The 16,983-nt window shown below is 37.5% G+C and overlaps 1 protein-coding gene across 6 annotated transcripts in view; it reads right to left on the bottom strand.

Annotated features, from left to right (window-relative positions):
• Positions 1-14,227: 14,227 nt before the first annotated feature.
• The window catches only part of LOC131685017 (progestin and adipoQ receptor family member 3), a 70,267-nt gene continuing 67,511 nt past the window's right edge, over positions 14,228-16,983 (bottom strand). For 5 of the 6 annotated variants that reach the window (XM_058968349.1, XM_058968359.1, XM_058968369.1 and 2 more), the window contains one exon: positions 14,764-16,421. In XM_058968349.1, coding sequence (XP_058824332.1) covers positions 16,351-16,421 — 71 coding nt within the window. In that variant the 3' untranslated portion in view covers positions 14,764-16,350. The other variant, XM_058968388.1, reaches the window with a different exon arrangement.

Below are 16,983 nucleotides of genomic sequence, written 5' to 3'. Positions count from 1 at the left end.
TTGGAGGTATGCTTTCAAGTACACCTGCCCATTGACCGTTCCGGTTGTCATGAACAGGATGCTTCACTTTCCACACGAGCAAATTGCATACCAGATCATGTATTTTTGGCAAGGTTAGACATCTTCTGCTTTCTAAGTTCATTAGGGACATTGAATTTATGATGAGCAAAAGGAGAAGCAGTCCATGAAGCTGCCGCAAATCTGCCTTGACAAAAAATCTCGTCATCCACGACGAGATAATGCGGTTTCGCCAACAGTGGAGAGCTTACGTGCAGTTATTTTCCTCACTTTCTTCTGGTATTCATCGCGTTAGGGTAGCATCAGAACTAGAACCGATAAACATCTACTCGTTAAAAACACCTCTTTTCATGCTGAGCCACAACGACACATAACTACAGTAGCTCTTCGAATGAGCTATATAAAAGTAGCTATCATTATAGCAGCGATCCCAAGTTTACCGAGTGGGTCAGCAAGGAGATCGGTTCGATATTGAATTGTGTAAGTATGAGTTTGATTGAATTATTTGGGAACTTTTCTCTCACAGTTCGAGAGCGGAAATACAGAGTCATTTGCGCTCTAGAGGATTTGTGTTTGGTGTTGCGTTAGTTGAAACTCTATATTATACGTATATAAAGCTGATATAACGCATACACGTTTTAGGGATCTTTAAAACATGTATAATTTACATATGCATTTAGTGCTATTATATTGTAAATATAAAGCCAATATTATGGTACTGGTAATATTCATTATGAACTCATCTTGAGTATTATATTCGAAATATTTCGTTGCATTCGAACATATGTAATACAGCGAAAACACGTTTTATCAACCCTTTTGTTTATTTTAGGCTGACAAAATGGGGATATTGACAAAATCGGGAGAATTTTTTTCTTTCCTTTCATTTAACCGAAGCTGTTAAAATATTCTGTTATAGTACCTAGATGTAGCCCCATAACCCTTTCTGATTATGTGATATCAATTTTTCTTAAGGGCGTCTCCCAATGCGAAATTTAAATTTTTTTTTTTATTTTTGCATATTTTGCACCTTTAAGGGGGATACTTTTCTTGTTCTATATAACTGCGTTGCGTTGCGTAAGCACGGTATACTTCGTAGATTGCAGACTGATGACTCTCATTTCCACCCGGACTACTTGAGGATTGTTTGGGAATAACAATTGATCCAGTTCAAGCGAGAATTTCGCCTGAGAACACCATTGCGGGCCACGACCATCTTTACCGTAACTTGGGATACGAGAAAGGAAGTGTTGATGTGGTACTTACTTAACGGAGGGCCCCGACTCATTGACACTCCCATAAGTACCACGGATTGGGTAGTGGGTGGGTTGTTAGTCAGGATTCGCCTCTAGCAAGCGATACGATTGAGAATATATTTTAGTGCATAAAACGTTTGAATAGTTTATTGACAGTAGGATACGTAAATGTTTTAGATGTGAAGGCGTTTAAACTCTGGGTAACCATTTATCGAGAGTTTATTTAATCGAAAACAACTTTAACTCTGGACAGCCGGCTGCCGGGAGTGTTGTCGACAATATAAAATGGACCATACACAATGAGTTTAAAAGTGGTATTGAGGACCATTAATACATTATGTCATGCAAAGATTGCCCAATGCTAACTAACTTTCTCTCATATTACAACTCTCTTTATCCTCTTGGTCTAATACGAATCAAATGATTTCGGTTTTTCCCTTTTTTGTGGGAGCACAATACTGCCGCTGCACGCAAAAGTGTCCATGTTCTATGGAATTTCCTATGTACATCGTGCAATAGTGCGTAAAACGGCCGATTGCGTCAAAGCACATGACGTGCTCCCCATCCCTTTCATATCACTATTTGTCATAGCTCTTCCCTCTAATAGCGTGGCACAATTTACAAATGTTCCTTTATAAACGCAAACGTTGCGATATTACAATGAAGACGCGAAAAAGTAAAAATATCGATGCTGCGTTCCAAAACGATATTAATATCACGCACAAATCAAACATATGCCGTCTCCAAATAGCATGTACTTATTCTTAGCTCAGTATAATTGAATGACCATTTAATGGACTAAAAATAAACCATTAAATATGACAATAAAATATTTGTTCCTCGTGCTGAAATGATTGCTGCAAATTGGTAATTAGTTTTGAATTGTTCTTGCGAATTGTCAATTCTCAACCCTCATACATAATTCGAAAGTCACTCATACAAGACCATGCGTATTCCCCACGCGCATTAGTTGGTCAAATAAATACTAAACAAATAAATTAGATTGTTCAGTCTAAAAAAATGTCAGCTCGATTGGCATCAACCGGCGGATACGTGTTCCCTTAAATGCCATCAAATCAAAGAACATTTAAAATGACATATGACAAAATATGTGCAATTCGGAATATAACAAAATAAAGACTGCTTAATTATTTGAATTAAAAAAGATCGGAAAAAATTAGTTGCAAAACCAAGGTGGTTCATTTTCTAAGATAGCACTGTTGATGAATCACTTTATAAAAATAGGTGATGAGGGACGCGGACAAAAATAGCTGATCACCGCCCTACTCTTGTCTGATATAATTATGCAAAAAGTACCTAATGTTTGATAATTTTTTTGAAGAAGTAAAATAACTTAGACATGTACGCTATTCTTCAAAATGTTTATTAAGATTTCATATATAAAATCAAAATTTTCGAGCGTAAGATGTCAAAAATGGCGGCTCCAGTGAAAGGTGTTTTGAAAATCGACCTCATCTGCGGGCACGATACAGCTCGCAGTTCCTCGTCTACAAGCAGAAAACCAAAGCGATCTTAAAGCTTACATTCCATAGAGCCGCCCCAACTTAAAAAAAACATGAAAAAATTCCTTATAGAAACAAAATGGCGGCCACTTGAAAATAAAGTATCGTTTTTTCGCATGATTTCTCCACCATGGTCGGCTACAAAAAATCGTTAATGATCAAAATATTGCGATTTTGTAGGCTACAGCGTGTAAGTAGGTAGTTTGTCCACTACTCGGGTTCTTGTTTGCCCGGCGTACCCTTCTTTTCAGGGCGGCCTAGGTGCCTCTACAGAATTTCGGATTTTCGTAACCACAAAAAAAGGTAAACAAACAAAAAAAAATTAACAAATTTACAGGCTTTTATTTCCTCCTAATACTCTCCACTGCTGCTGCTGCCGTCGAGCTGCTACTGCTGGGCGGTCTCGTCCTACCGGCCGGGACAGCAACGGCCGAGTTCTCCTTGATTACGTTGGCTGCTCCGGCAGCGGTCCTTGACTTTTAGCTAGGGAGGTGAGCTTTGCTCCTTTGTTGGAACCTCCCTAGCGACGATGGCGAAGTATCGCCGGATCGACTTGCTCGCCGCGAGTGATCCCGGAAGTCACCGCAGTGCACTTCCCAGGGGGAACCTTTGTCCGCCCTGCTTCGTTCTCCTTGGCGATTAACTGTGGAGGAGAGCTAGGCTCGTTCGACTGATCCTCCACAGTGGGAACGGTCGGTGATACGATTCCTTAATGTTTAGCCGGGGTAGCGAAAACACTCCTTGACGTTTAGCTTACCCCTTAATGGCGAATCGACACTGCGTTTACGTGTGCCCGAACCACGGGCCGGCACTCTTCGACGGATTAACTTGCCGTCGCACGCGCGCACTCTACCTCACTGGCACTAGTGGCGGGAAACTGTCCCGAAAAAAGATCGAATATTTGGGCGTCTGTTCACTGCCGTGGTTCGTCACTTTCTCCAAACTCGATGGCCGCCTTCCTCACTCGACCCAAAACAAACACCAACAAAACGCACCGCCGCATAGCTGTCATCGCTGTAGCACAGCATAGTCAGACCACTTTTGCAGCGAAAGGAGAGCGGTAACCTAACTAAACCCTATGCTATTTATTTACAAATACACAACAAAAAATACTACACCTATCTAGACTAACGACAACGTTCATGGACTATTATTTAAACGAAATTTACATCAAAAACGTGAACGAGCATAATGAACACCGGTGAGTTATGTTGCAATAACAATACACTCTACGGAGAGAGTACACACAAATAGGTATATTTCCACCCAGTGCTAAATTGCTACCCTGACGGGTTACAAGCGCCGGAGTATGTTGTCTTCTTTTAGGCGGGCAAAACGCGAAGTTAATCGGTTAAATGGTTCAAAAACGATAATGCCCATAGATTCAAAAAATCTTGTTTCGAAAAAACCGCTATTTTAACACGTTACACTCGAAAAGTTTGATTTTATAGATGAAACCTTAATAAACCAAATTCCGTTGAAATTATTATTCATCTCGTATAATTATACGAAGGCCAGTTACAGATCTAAACGTTAATTTTAATTTTTCCTGTCATTTTTCTTTCATTCTGAAAAGGAAACATAAGAAAGCGTCGCAACATCATTGCGGAAAATAACAACCAATTGAAGCTGTCTAATAACATGAGTAGTTCCGATAAGAGGCTTTTAATTTTGATAGTTCTACATGGGCTCTCTGTAATTGCTGTAATTGCATTGGTGGATTAGTGGAGAAAACGGGCTGTCAATTGCTGCATAGTAATGGCAAAATATTTTCCATTTTCTGACATTATATCAGCATTAAATCAGCATATAGGGCTTATTATAGCCTAATATGCATATTTAAACCAGATATAGGGCTACGTTATAATGCTTATTGGTTACTTGGAAAATTTCAATAGAAAATATCTAATGATAAAAAAGTTAGAGCAATTTGAAAGAGATGCAATTTGATTCTACGTCTACTCAGCTCTACGAATTCTCTGACTGCGGAAATGATCCAAAGGTGTTGGAAACATTCAAATGTCGTTTGTTTCAGCTATCGAACGTGAACGGAATAATGTCCACCCTCAAAGATGAACGAAGAAAGACGTGACCACAAAGCTTTCGCCTCAGATTATCTTAACGACCTTGGCTGGGATGGAACCCACCACTGGGGTGGGTAGCGATCAAGCTTTCCACACAACCACCGGTACCGTGCCCCACGCCCATAGTTATACCTAGCTAACTCAACTGAGTTGTGGGTGGTGCTTTTCTTGTCCAAAGAAAAAAAAATTAAAGGGTTGTGTACAGGACACGACCACGGTGACATTAAAAATATAGCTTTTTTATCTATCACACATATCGACACACGTTCTTGTTCACTCGCCTGTTTTCATATGTTACAATTTGCTATATACCCTCCCCATTAAAACATAATTTATTGAAGGTCTTTTAACGGTAATCTATTAATTAATCAAGTATCTCACTAGGTGATTGGCATTATTTGGCTGATCCATCTAGTAAAAATAGGCTGGTCTGTCCAGAAAATATATTCAAAAGAAAAGTTCCATATTGAGAGCTGTGATGAGGAAACCCACGCCCGCCAACGGAAACATACAGATTCTCCATAAATTATGAAATTTCATTTTCCATTTAAATTTTCAATAATGTACTAATGAACTTAAGTAAACAATCTTAAGTGTTAGTATTTCTTGATCGATTAGTGGTGGAAAAATGAAATTATTTGATAAATTACATTGTTATGCAACGTTCGCACTACCAGTTAAAACGGGTTTTTATGCTATCTTGGTGACATTTTTCTTGTTGCTAATTATTAAAACGTGTTATAACTCTGTAGTGTAAACGTTGTATTATTAAACCAATTCTGCAGCGTTTTATGTTATATAGGTGTTTTATGTGGTAATAGGACTGACATAATTATATCTTCAGTACAGCGGTTTGTTTCATAATTTAAAACAGATTTATTTTAAAATTTAAATTAGTATACCCAACCGTATTTGTTGTATACCTTAAAACGCAATTAGAACTGTGTTTTAAATACATAGGGTAGGACAGATATTCTGACTGGTTAAACTGGGAAAACAATTTTAAGTCCAATAACGCTTAAGACATGGCTTGAATTTGAATCGAAAAAGAACACCCGCTTCAACTGCTGCTGGGACGGTAAGTTCTGTTTTAAAATTTTCCGTTGTGTGCAGTACGAAACAAAAGTGTTTGAAATTAGAAAACAAAAAGTTCTGCTGGGAATGTGATTGTTTCCGATGCAATTACACTCAGATTTTTCACGCAGGGGATACAGGCCGTGTAAATGAAAACCGCGTAAATTTAAAAAAACGCGTTAATGAAAACCGCGTAAATTTCAAAATCCGCGTAAAAAACCTGAGTGTACTCTCCTATATAAAATACTACGCTGCTGAACAGTGCAATAACTACAGAAGCACGTTGTCAGATGCCTTACTAATAAAAAACATATAACCGAAATATGAAACATGAAAACCAATTGGCTCTTTACCCTACGCAGCTACAAAGCGCCGTAAACATGGATTAACAAGTTACAACGCACACGCATGCATAAAAATAAATATATTTTTTTCAAACGCAACACTCTTAAGCAGCACACACCGTATTGAATTAAATCCAAACCACCCCGCCCACCCACTTTGCAAATCATTCATCATTCGGCCACCGCTGCCGAAAATGCATAGCGTCTACCGCTTATTGTAGTGCCCAGACCAGGGGTTCCAACAGTACAGCCTTGCGACAGTATTTCAGAGGCTGTCGTCTTCTTTTCGCTTCGACAGTTTGATGACCGAATCAAGCACGACAGCTCTCAGTAAAACTGTTATGCGACTTGCAACGTTGCCGTCTTGTACCGCACACGACAGTTTGCGCATACGTCTACAACTATAGTTGATGTGCGATGACAGCCTCAGTTGGTTTTGCGTAACATTTCTATCGTTCTTGGTGGTAGAACCGACACATCGATGCAATCAAAGAACATTTTTTTCTGTGAAAGTCGAGCTCTGTACATTAGTTAAGCCCAGTACGGTGCGGGATACTGAACGATTTAGAATGAATGCTGCATGCAAGGTTTTCGTTTTTTTTCATTCATTTCCCATACGGGATCAAAACCAGCGGCTCTATTTGATTTGATTTCAAACAGTTAGCGAATTTTTAACGTCGTTCGAAATTAAAAACCTGAGCAAATATTTTTAGTCGTTGTGGTAGACTGTTATGTTGCGGGGAGAATCATTTGAGTGAAGCTGGATAGTAATTGTTCAGTAATGGTGATGTGGGTCGAATTGCCGTATCGGGGCAGAAAGCAATCGTTTAGAAGTACGTATTGCGGAAAGTTGGACGGTTTCAGAAAACGGATATGCCGTGTAGATGAAAATGCAGATTGCACCTAGTCACGAATCACAGCATGAACATAGGTCATGAGTTATGAGGCTTTTTTATTTCATCGGAAAGCTAAAAAATTGCGTTGCTACAATAGGGAAATACATAATATAGTTAAATTTAATTTTAAGAGGGGCGCGCTGCCGATTTCAGGCTCCTGAAATATTTTCGTGATTTGTTAGTTATGCTAATTTGTTTGAGGTGATCAACAAGCTGATGATTTTATTTGTTTTATTATGCCACTCAATAGCAAACGTGTTTGTCGAGATTGTCCTAACAACTGCACTTTTCAAGGTACAGGCACACCTCGAAATAGGGGACGTTGGGGAGTTGTGAACCATTGGGAGTTGTGAACAGCGCTAAGCCATAAATAATTAAAATGTGGTAACTACTAAATATTTCTACTGTCATGACCTCATTTTCTTATTAGCAATTTTACCTGAAAAACAGGATTATACAACAATTTTAAACGTCCCGTGCCGCAACCGCGAATTCAGGAGGTTTAGCGTGAATCAATGGTCACCTATCCATTGCGAATCAGATCACATTTCTAATATTTAGTTTAGAATTATCTTAAAATTTAACTTCTATAGGCCCATTAAAAATAAGAAAAAAATGCCTTTAACATTGCTTTGTTTAGCGTACGTACTACAGAATAATAGAAATAAATTTCAATCACTTTTTATGTTTAATATGGAATGTATTATTATTGTTAGTGGTAAACGGCCCTAATACAGCACTTGTTTTTAAAAAATGATGGCTTTCATCATCAAGAATAGTTGAAAATGGTTCGTAAAATATTCCCTCGGTCTCGTATTTATAAACTTTTAAATAAAAATATATTTTTCATGTTTTAAATTTTTATAGCTTTAAATTTTAAAGTTCCAAAATTATTAAATCTGACTTTCAAAATTTCTTAATCTTCAATATTTTAATTTTTTTCCTTTTACATTTCAAAATATTTAAAATTTCAAATCTTTAATTCTTTAAATCTTTAAATTTTTAAATTTCTAAATTTTTGAATTCTTAAATTTTTAAATTCTTAGATTTATCAATTTTTCATTTTCTCGTATATTAATCATATGATTTTTTAATTCCGAAATCCTATTTTTTGAAATTTCAGCTTAAATTCTTTAATTTTCAATTTTGTATGTCATATTTAATGTTCAGTAAATTTTTTATGTCATATTTAATGTACAGTAATCGTTAGGGGTCGGCCAATTCGGACCTAGTAAGGGTTTATGAGCTATAGAACTACAACCGATTCACAAATAAATATTTTTTCCCGAAAGTCTGATCAATTGCGCACATTTTTTCTAAGGTAACTTTTTCCGATATCGTACCGTATTGTGTATTAAGGATTCTACGCAAAAGTACATGAAAGGTCCGAATTACCCCAACCCAATTAGGACCACCCATGTCGATTTTTGCAATGGAAATAAATGCCTATGTTGACCTAAGTTATTCCTATTTAATTTTCACTAAGTTTCGAATTGTGAATTGACAAGTTCTATTTGATATAAAAAAAATTGTGGCAAATATTCCATAAAAAGTAAGAGTTGGGCCAAATTACCTAACAATAGGTTATGAGATGTAAACGTAGAAATCTGTGAATCGATTTGCGAAAACTTATCTTTTCCTGAAAGCTCGACCTCTCAAACGGTTTTTCGCGATCGCGTATCATATCGTATGTATGGTAAAAGGTCCGAATTGAATCAACCCATATTCACACACAGATTAAACGAAAACAGTTGATAGTCTCGCCTAAAATAAGATATTAAATAAAAGATATTAGACGGCAGGTCCAAAATTACGATAATGCACATAATTTAATTAATTGTTGTTGCCAACAATAATCTTGTTTTCGGTTTACACATTTATCAAAAAAGCGCACGCTCACGAAAACTGAGAACCGCAAAATTTTGTGAGAAAAAAACAGAGCTACATTACAGTCATGAAAATTATATACATACGCTTTTCACAGTATTGCCATAGCTGAAAAATACCTGGGATCCAAAACACCCCTCTAATTAAAAAAAATCGATTTCTTGATTTTTGAAATTTGTAACATTTTAATATGTTAATTTTGCAACTTTGAAGTCTTCAATTTTGCAATTTTTAAAAATTTCGATTTCTTAATTTGGATCAATATTTAGATTTTTGAAAGCTTTAATATTTTTGATGGTTCAGTTTTCGTTTTTACAATATACAGATTGCATACGTCACAGTATTCGGTGAGAACTAAACAAGTGAAATGCTAAAAATACTTAAGGCTCAAGTTACCTCAAGGCTTGGTAGTATGCGTAAGAAAAATTGTGTTCAGCTTTGCCACCAGATTATCCATTTAAACCTGTTCAAAACTCTAAAAGAAGAATATCAGTCGATTTATTAGGTCATCACGATTCAATTCATGCAAAATACCTGCTGGAAAAACCATCGGCTTAGCTGGATGGTGCTTTTGAAAAGTGGCTGTGATTTTTTTTCACTCTACCACATCGAGCTGGGGTACGCAACACAACTGCGCAATGAAAAAACCACAGCCACTTTTTCAAAAGCACCATTTAGCTAAGCCGATGGTTTTTCCAGCAGGTATTTTGCATGAATTGAATCGTGATGATCTAATAAATCGACTGATATTCTTCTTTTAGAGTTTTAAAAAGGTTTAAATGGATAATCCGGTGGGAAAGCTGAACACAAATTTTCCTACGCACACTACCAAGCGTTCAATTCTAACACATGCTTAAAAAATGTAACTTGAACCTTAAATTAAGTTAATCCGGGGCAGCGAATTGCACTAGTGTTTCACTTTCTGACAGAAGTGGGAATGAACACGTCTAGTGGCCGGCTCTTTCGCTAGAAACTGCAACTTACTGCCGGGGTTGTTCATTAAAAAACGGCATTAGAAAACTATTTATTTAATCAATTCAATCCATTATGCTATAAATCAATTTCCCAAGACAACGTAATGAAAACTGAAATCTGATGTTAAATGACATCCAATGAAAATCGTTCCAGAATTCTGCCCTGGGCAAATTTTTCTACGTTTGAAAACTGCGTTTTATCATGCCTAAAGCACGTCCAAATTAATGCGCATGATTAGCATAACAGTATAACTGTTATGCTGAAAAGTACACTTTACACGTTCGTTCGCTTAAACATGCGTTGATCCTAAGGCGGACCTTACACGAGACAGAAATATTGTCAATAAATATATTGATAAGACTGCTTCAATCCATCAATCTCATTTAAATTCTACAGAATCAATCTATGATTTATTGTCAATATTTCTGCTCGTGTAGGGTCCGCTTTAGCGCAAATTATTGCCGCTGCGTCGATTCAAACTCCATGCAAATGTTCAATGGTGACATTCATCATATGACAGCCCTAGACGACAGTTTTACCAGTTTGGACGAAGAATGTTATCCCTCTCAGAAGGCTGTCTCCGCGACAGTTTATGCGAAACAGCAGACACAAAAAAATGGTAAACCGACAGCCCATTCGGCTCGCTACGTTTAGCGTAGAATATTGTCAACAAAACGAGCGCGGTACAGGCTGTCCCCAAACAGCACCTTTTCTCACAAGATTGCACTGTTGCCATTACAGTTCGGCTTGGCGAGCGAACGTGCTGTAGCAAGAGAGCGTCGAGCACACACAGAGACATCCTATTCTGTTCCACAGCGACAGTAGTAAAAAGGCAGTCATATTGGTAAGCCTGGCCCAGACGCTGCAGCCATGATCTTACCCGTTCGACATAAGAACAAAAACTGATTCAAACGGGTACGCGTCACCTCTATTTATAAACTAACCGTATATGGTTTAGTCACTTAGGTGCGAGTGTGTGCAAATGCCAACGTTACCGAAAATCGATAGCGCTTATTGCATCGCCCGGAGACGACGTTGCTCGCGTGGGATAAGAGCAACAACTGATTTAAACGGACATGCGTTGCTTCTATTTATGACTTTTCGTGTTTCATTGAACAACTAAGCCTCACGAATGGTATTTTTCCCGTTTTTTGTGAACTTTTTAATTTTACCAATTTCCAAAAGTCTACTTTTATTGGGGAGATATTAAATTATTACCAATATTTAAGTTAGGTGTTTCTGAATCGGTTGGTGTATGAATGATTAAAATCCATCTAGTAATATCGGAGTTATAAGCGTGCAAACCTTACATAGTTTCGTTACATGGGAGATAGTTTAGATTTTAGAATGACACCTAGCCCCAGATAGTGGAGTAAGACATTTTTAATGTCAAAAAGACGCTGAACATAATTCGTATTTCTCGAGACTAGACGGAATAGTATTGGGTCACTACCAACATTTACATGGTACGTATGTATGGTATGTTCCAGATCGTAACGTAGAGGTTAATAGTGTCGTTGCAGAGACAGGTCTCTCTTACGAGGAGTTGTTGCGAGATGTAGTAGGTCATTTTAAGAACTTCTTGCTTCAACCAGTTGAAATTCTGGGTAGCAAGAAACTTCACTTTGCCGTAGTAAAGGACGGAAAAACTAACTAGGTCAAATTGAACTCATTTCGCATAACCTTCGGCGGGTTAGCTCTACCTAACAACGTCACGTTCATCTAACTGTCATATACTGCCTCTGGGACAATAAACTCCGGTGTAGCAAATGTAGAAAGAAACATGGGTGTGTTTCCTTCAGTAAGGATACTGAAAAGTGTAGTTACTGTGGAAAGAGTCCTCATGAACTAGCATTGCGTCTTGCGCACAAGTTGCGCGCGAGGAACTCAAGTGCTCCCTTAAGGAACGCTCAAAATTCTTTTACAGACATGTTTATGTGTTTCATCATCTGCTCTTGCGGAAAATTTATATACTCACTTGCAAACTAACGAGTCTAATTCTGATGACCCACAAGAGGGAATATCTTATGTTTTTGCGGAAACGTTCCGGCAGAGGAGAAATATTGTCTCCCTAGATTGCCTCATATGGGCCCCAAGGAATCTCTCTCTGCGATTGCGCCAACAAAATCGAATAACAATAGTGGAAGTGCTTCCTTAAAACTGAAGCAGAAGTTGGAAAGTAAACTTACATATTTCAAGCGTCGCAAATCTCGGAACGAATCTCACCCTTCCAAAAGTACACATAATCGGAAAACTACAATTTGGATCACAGTCGCTACTAAATGCAAGCGATACGGAAAAAATACCGATATCTGGTAGGTCTACCGGTGGAATCGTAGCAAGAAGTCAGCACGCGACTTCTCATTGATCTTGCCAGCTCGGGAAACGTAACGGCGTTTGAGAGCAAACTTCTATGTTCAATGCTCGGCGGTACGGTAGAAAATCGGAAATGGGGCATACGCATGAACCACGATCTATACCAAGTATACAAACGTACTGACATCGGAATGGTGATAAATCACGGCGGACTACAGTGGGTTGGGCATGAAGTACGAATGCCAGAAGAGCGATCAGCTAAAGTTATGCTCAGTAGAGGATTTGGAAGAGTGCGGCAGGCGTTCAAGAAGACTGGAGAATAGCGGCCCAAGATCGAGTAGCCTGGAAATTTAAAATACATTGAGTCGTTATTCGGAGTACCCAGATTGCTGGGCTACGATGATGATGATGATAATGATGATGATGAGGAATTGTAAACCCGAAAACAACCATAAACATGTTTTGAAAAAATGATTTTGTTTCATCGTACTACACATGGAGTACGGACGGAACGTCGAGTTTGATCGCCTGCGTAAAAATCTCCGGAAAATATCCACAGATGTCTATTCTTTTCGGTAGTATATTCAACAAGCCTTGGTCTCTCCAACACAATCATACTTTGAATCGCTGCATTTCCCATTTGAAGTTAATGTGACACAGTTTACTTACCTATATATCGTACTTTCGGCTGTTCGGAAACAATTACACGTTTATGCTATTTTACTATCCTACTATCCTTATCCTATCCTTGACAAAGGTACAAAGCTGCTGACATCAGAATATTAAAAATACGCGGCAGACTACTGTGGGATGGACATTAGAGTGGGACATGGTTATATGAAAAAAATAAAATTTCGCTCCGAGTAACTTTTTGGGTCCCAGTTAGCTCCCAGAACAACTCTGCAAATTTTTAGTTCGATCGGTGAAACTATATTTTTGCGCCCGTTTAAAGTTTACATGAGATTTCGTATGGGGAAAACGTCTTTTGCAATTAAATTCTTCCAAGAGTCACCCGTTACCTCCTAAAAATAAATAGATGTATGATTTTTATAGGAAATTTGTCAAGGAAACAAAGTCGAGAAGACCACAAAACGATCTGATGCTTGTGGAAAAAGTTATTAAGCAAAAACCGATTGATGCCCTGAAGATTGATGAAAATTTTACTTTTCATAGCATCACTGCTGCTGACGGTCGAATTATATACAAAATCTTTAATTTTCTCTTATTATGTACAAAAGAAGACTCAATTTATCCCTGAAAACTCTTGCGAAGTATCCAGACAGTATAGAAAAATGATTTGGAGGCATTAAGAGAAGATCAAAACAAAATTGCATATAATTGGACAACCAACAACAGTGGTGCTAGAAAAAATGAATATTTTATCAATCGTCAGAGCATCAATTGGTTTCAGCTTAATAACTTTTTTCTCAAGCGTCAGATCGTTTCGTAGTTTTCGAGACTTTGTTTCTGTGTGTTTCCTACAAAAGCCACATAACGGTTTATTTTTAAGAAGCAATGGGCGACTCCTGGAGGAATTATTTTGTGAAAGTTAATTTTCCCATATAAAATCCCATGTAAACTTTAAATAGTGGGCGCAAAAATATAGTTTCAGGGATCAAGCTAAGAATTTGCACAGATGTTCTAGGACCCAAATGGTACCCAAAACGTTGCTCGGAGCTGGAATCTATTTTTTGTCCCACCCTAATGGACATGTAGCGCGAATACCGAAGGAGAGAAGACTGTTCGGCTATTATTGTGGAAGTAAATATTGTCAATACAATAGAGATCTTATCGGGGTCTTGGTTTGAATATGGCTGTCATCAGATCCGTAAATTAAATCGTGTTATAGGGTTAACCGTATTTTCCTTTATTGATTTAACTTCGCTTTTAATTGAATGCCTAGAATATAATTGAGCTCTTTTTTTATCAGTACTATTAGAGAGATTCAGCTTAAATCACATATTGTACTGCAAATTGATAAAAAATTTAACTATTCGTTTAATCATTACCTAGTTTTCTTGACTTACGCGGCACTGTTAGCTTGGAAGATTTGAGCAACCACTCACTATTCTATGCAACTAGAACAGTGCAGTTTAATTAAAATTGTTTATGGTAACAATTTCTACTGAAACGTTTGCGCATAATTGTGCGGTCTACTTAATAGTGACTAAACCTAGGAGAAGAGGTCAAAAAAAACATTTTTGCCTCCTATTGTAATCTGTCTCATTTGACTCTCTCTCTCTCTGTTTCTCTTTCATTCCACTTACCCACGTTACCGACCGTGGTGTATCTATTGCTGCATCTATTGGTCAGGTGTACTGGACCCCAGCGGAGCAGCCGTGAGTCATTCTGAATTCAACATACTTCATACCTAGAAAAAGGGGTTGGGGTTGTTTGGATCAGTTATAAATTCGGACTGGTGTGAGCAGGTGTTAGCAGGCTAAAAACTATTTTAAATGAAGGGCGAGATGGCTTTGTAACGTGCAAAAATGTTTGTCTGCGTCTGGTTTTGAGCTTGAAGTTGTAGAGCTTAGGTTGCATCTATCTACAGCGTGGTTTGCGCTAAGCGATGCTGTTATAACATGCATTTTAAGAACAATTTCATCAATAATTGTTTAATATATATTGTTTGTTACGAAGTTGAGTTTTTCCTACACTCGTTTAATAAGGTTAAATTTATTAAGTTTTGGTCAATCAAATAAATACTGTTTGTGATTTGACTGGAATATATTAATTTCTGGTATGGAGTAGATCAGCTCACATCATTTGACTTAGGTTGATTGACAAAGCTAAGAACAATGTCAGTCTAGTCAAATGTTATACCTAATACCCATAACTTACGGTGTTTCGTCCTACTGGCAACACTGTTAACATTAGGTTTGTGTGACTATACCCGATTTGGTTTTACCTACATGAAATATTCTGTGAAACGATTGCTTGAGTGAACAGGTTCAAAACAATCCTACTTTTTTGAACAACTTTTAGCATGTACATTTAAACAAAAAATACAGTCATATATTTTAAATTGGATATCCTATCAATTATGTCGAACTCTCTTAATATTTTTGTTCCGAGACTGTTATAACTCAATGCCGTCTGCACTGTCGTATTTCGAGAAAAAGATAGTATATTGGAAACAAGAACCGATACAGGCACTGAAGAAGCTTGCAGATAGTATATCAACGGGAGAGTCATTTATTTTGGGACTATCAATTATTCCACTAGCAAGCTTAAAATTAAAAAAAAATCCCAATTTTCTCATTAGGTGAGAAAAATTGGATTTCTCCTAAATTTTTCTCCTTATAGCATCGTAAAGAAATGTTTAAAACAGTTTGAGTAGGTTTGTGTTGAAAGAGTCCAAAGAACACGTATTCATATTGCCCTGTAAAAAAGGGTCATCCTACGTTTAACCAATGCATTGGAATTTTCGAATTTGCGTGAACAATATAACTAAGTAAGTTTAAATGTCTTATGGAAATCGGTTCCTACAGTTTCTATTAAGTTACAACGCGTTTTAAATTGATATATGGTCTTTTTCCGTTCACAAAAGAATGTTATTTTCAGCAAAATTCTCTACTTTTGCATTGATTCTAACACCTAATACCAACTAAGAAGTTGCAACTTGTACCGATCTTTACTTTATATTAATGCAATAGTCGGAATGTTACGATTCTATTGCCCTACAGTTGTGTAGTTCCGCAACCCAAACACACCGAAACGAAAAAGATAAGGAGCCCTATTCTCACAGACACGTCACCTAGTGACGACTAGAAGAAAATTTTCTTCTAGTCACTAGGTGACGTGACTGTGAGAATAGAGCCCAAGTAGATTCATGCAGAAACTAAACGGTAACCGAAATCAAGTGACAACACCCCGCCAATGCTCCTTCCGTTTGATTATTTGGGTTTATGCAAGGCTATACATAAATAGAAATGGTGCCAATTGTGCACCTATACGCTTCACTTTGACCTGTTTATTTACAAGCGGTAACATTTATCTCTATCCTCCACACATCCGTTATCAATCATGAAAAATGCAAAGGCCAAACCTGTGAAAAAGAAAGGAAGTGTGTATCGGTCTCAGCGAAATTTAGCGGTAATTTTGGGTGTATGCAAACATAAAACGTCAGTAATGCTCTGAATTCCAAGCCTACGTTGATTGCAATAGGATTGAGGTTCATAGCAACAAAAAGAAACAAATTCAATGAGTACGGATATCTCATTAACATTTTTTATTTCGAGTGTCATTTGTAAACTGTTAGTTTTAAACGTATACAAAAATTAAAAGGTTGTTCCTACATAAAAGAAATCCAAATTCGGCAGAACCGATTACGTTTATGCAAGGTAATTTATAGGGATATAGGTAAGGTTAAGATTGAGTTATTTCACAAATGTTGTTAGTGCTTAAATTGAGTATTTTTCTACCAGTTATAGCTACAATGATTCTCATTAAAGAAAAATTATATGTACATTAATAGGAAAGGGGAGTGCGTCCGGATGTGGGCCACCCACAATTTTTGACGTATGCGTTTGGCTGTAACGCTGTAAAAGTAATACTTTGCACAGCGTTACATTTTAACGTGAGCTAGTATTTGAGTGCACTCTGAACCG

This window comes from Topomyia yanbarensis, chromosome 1 (genome assembly GCF_030247195.1).
Source record: "Topomyia yanbarensis strain Yona2022 chromosome 1, ASM3024719v1, whole genome shotgun sequence".
NCBI classification, from domain to species: Eukaryota; Metazoa; Arthropoda; class Insecta; order Diptera; family Culicidae; genus Topomyia; species Topomyia yanbarensis.
The sequence above is the reverse complement of the archived record's forward strand: the minus strand, read 5'-3'. Positions and strand labels throughout refer to the sequence as shown.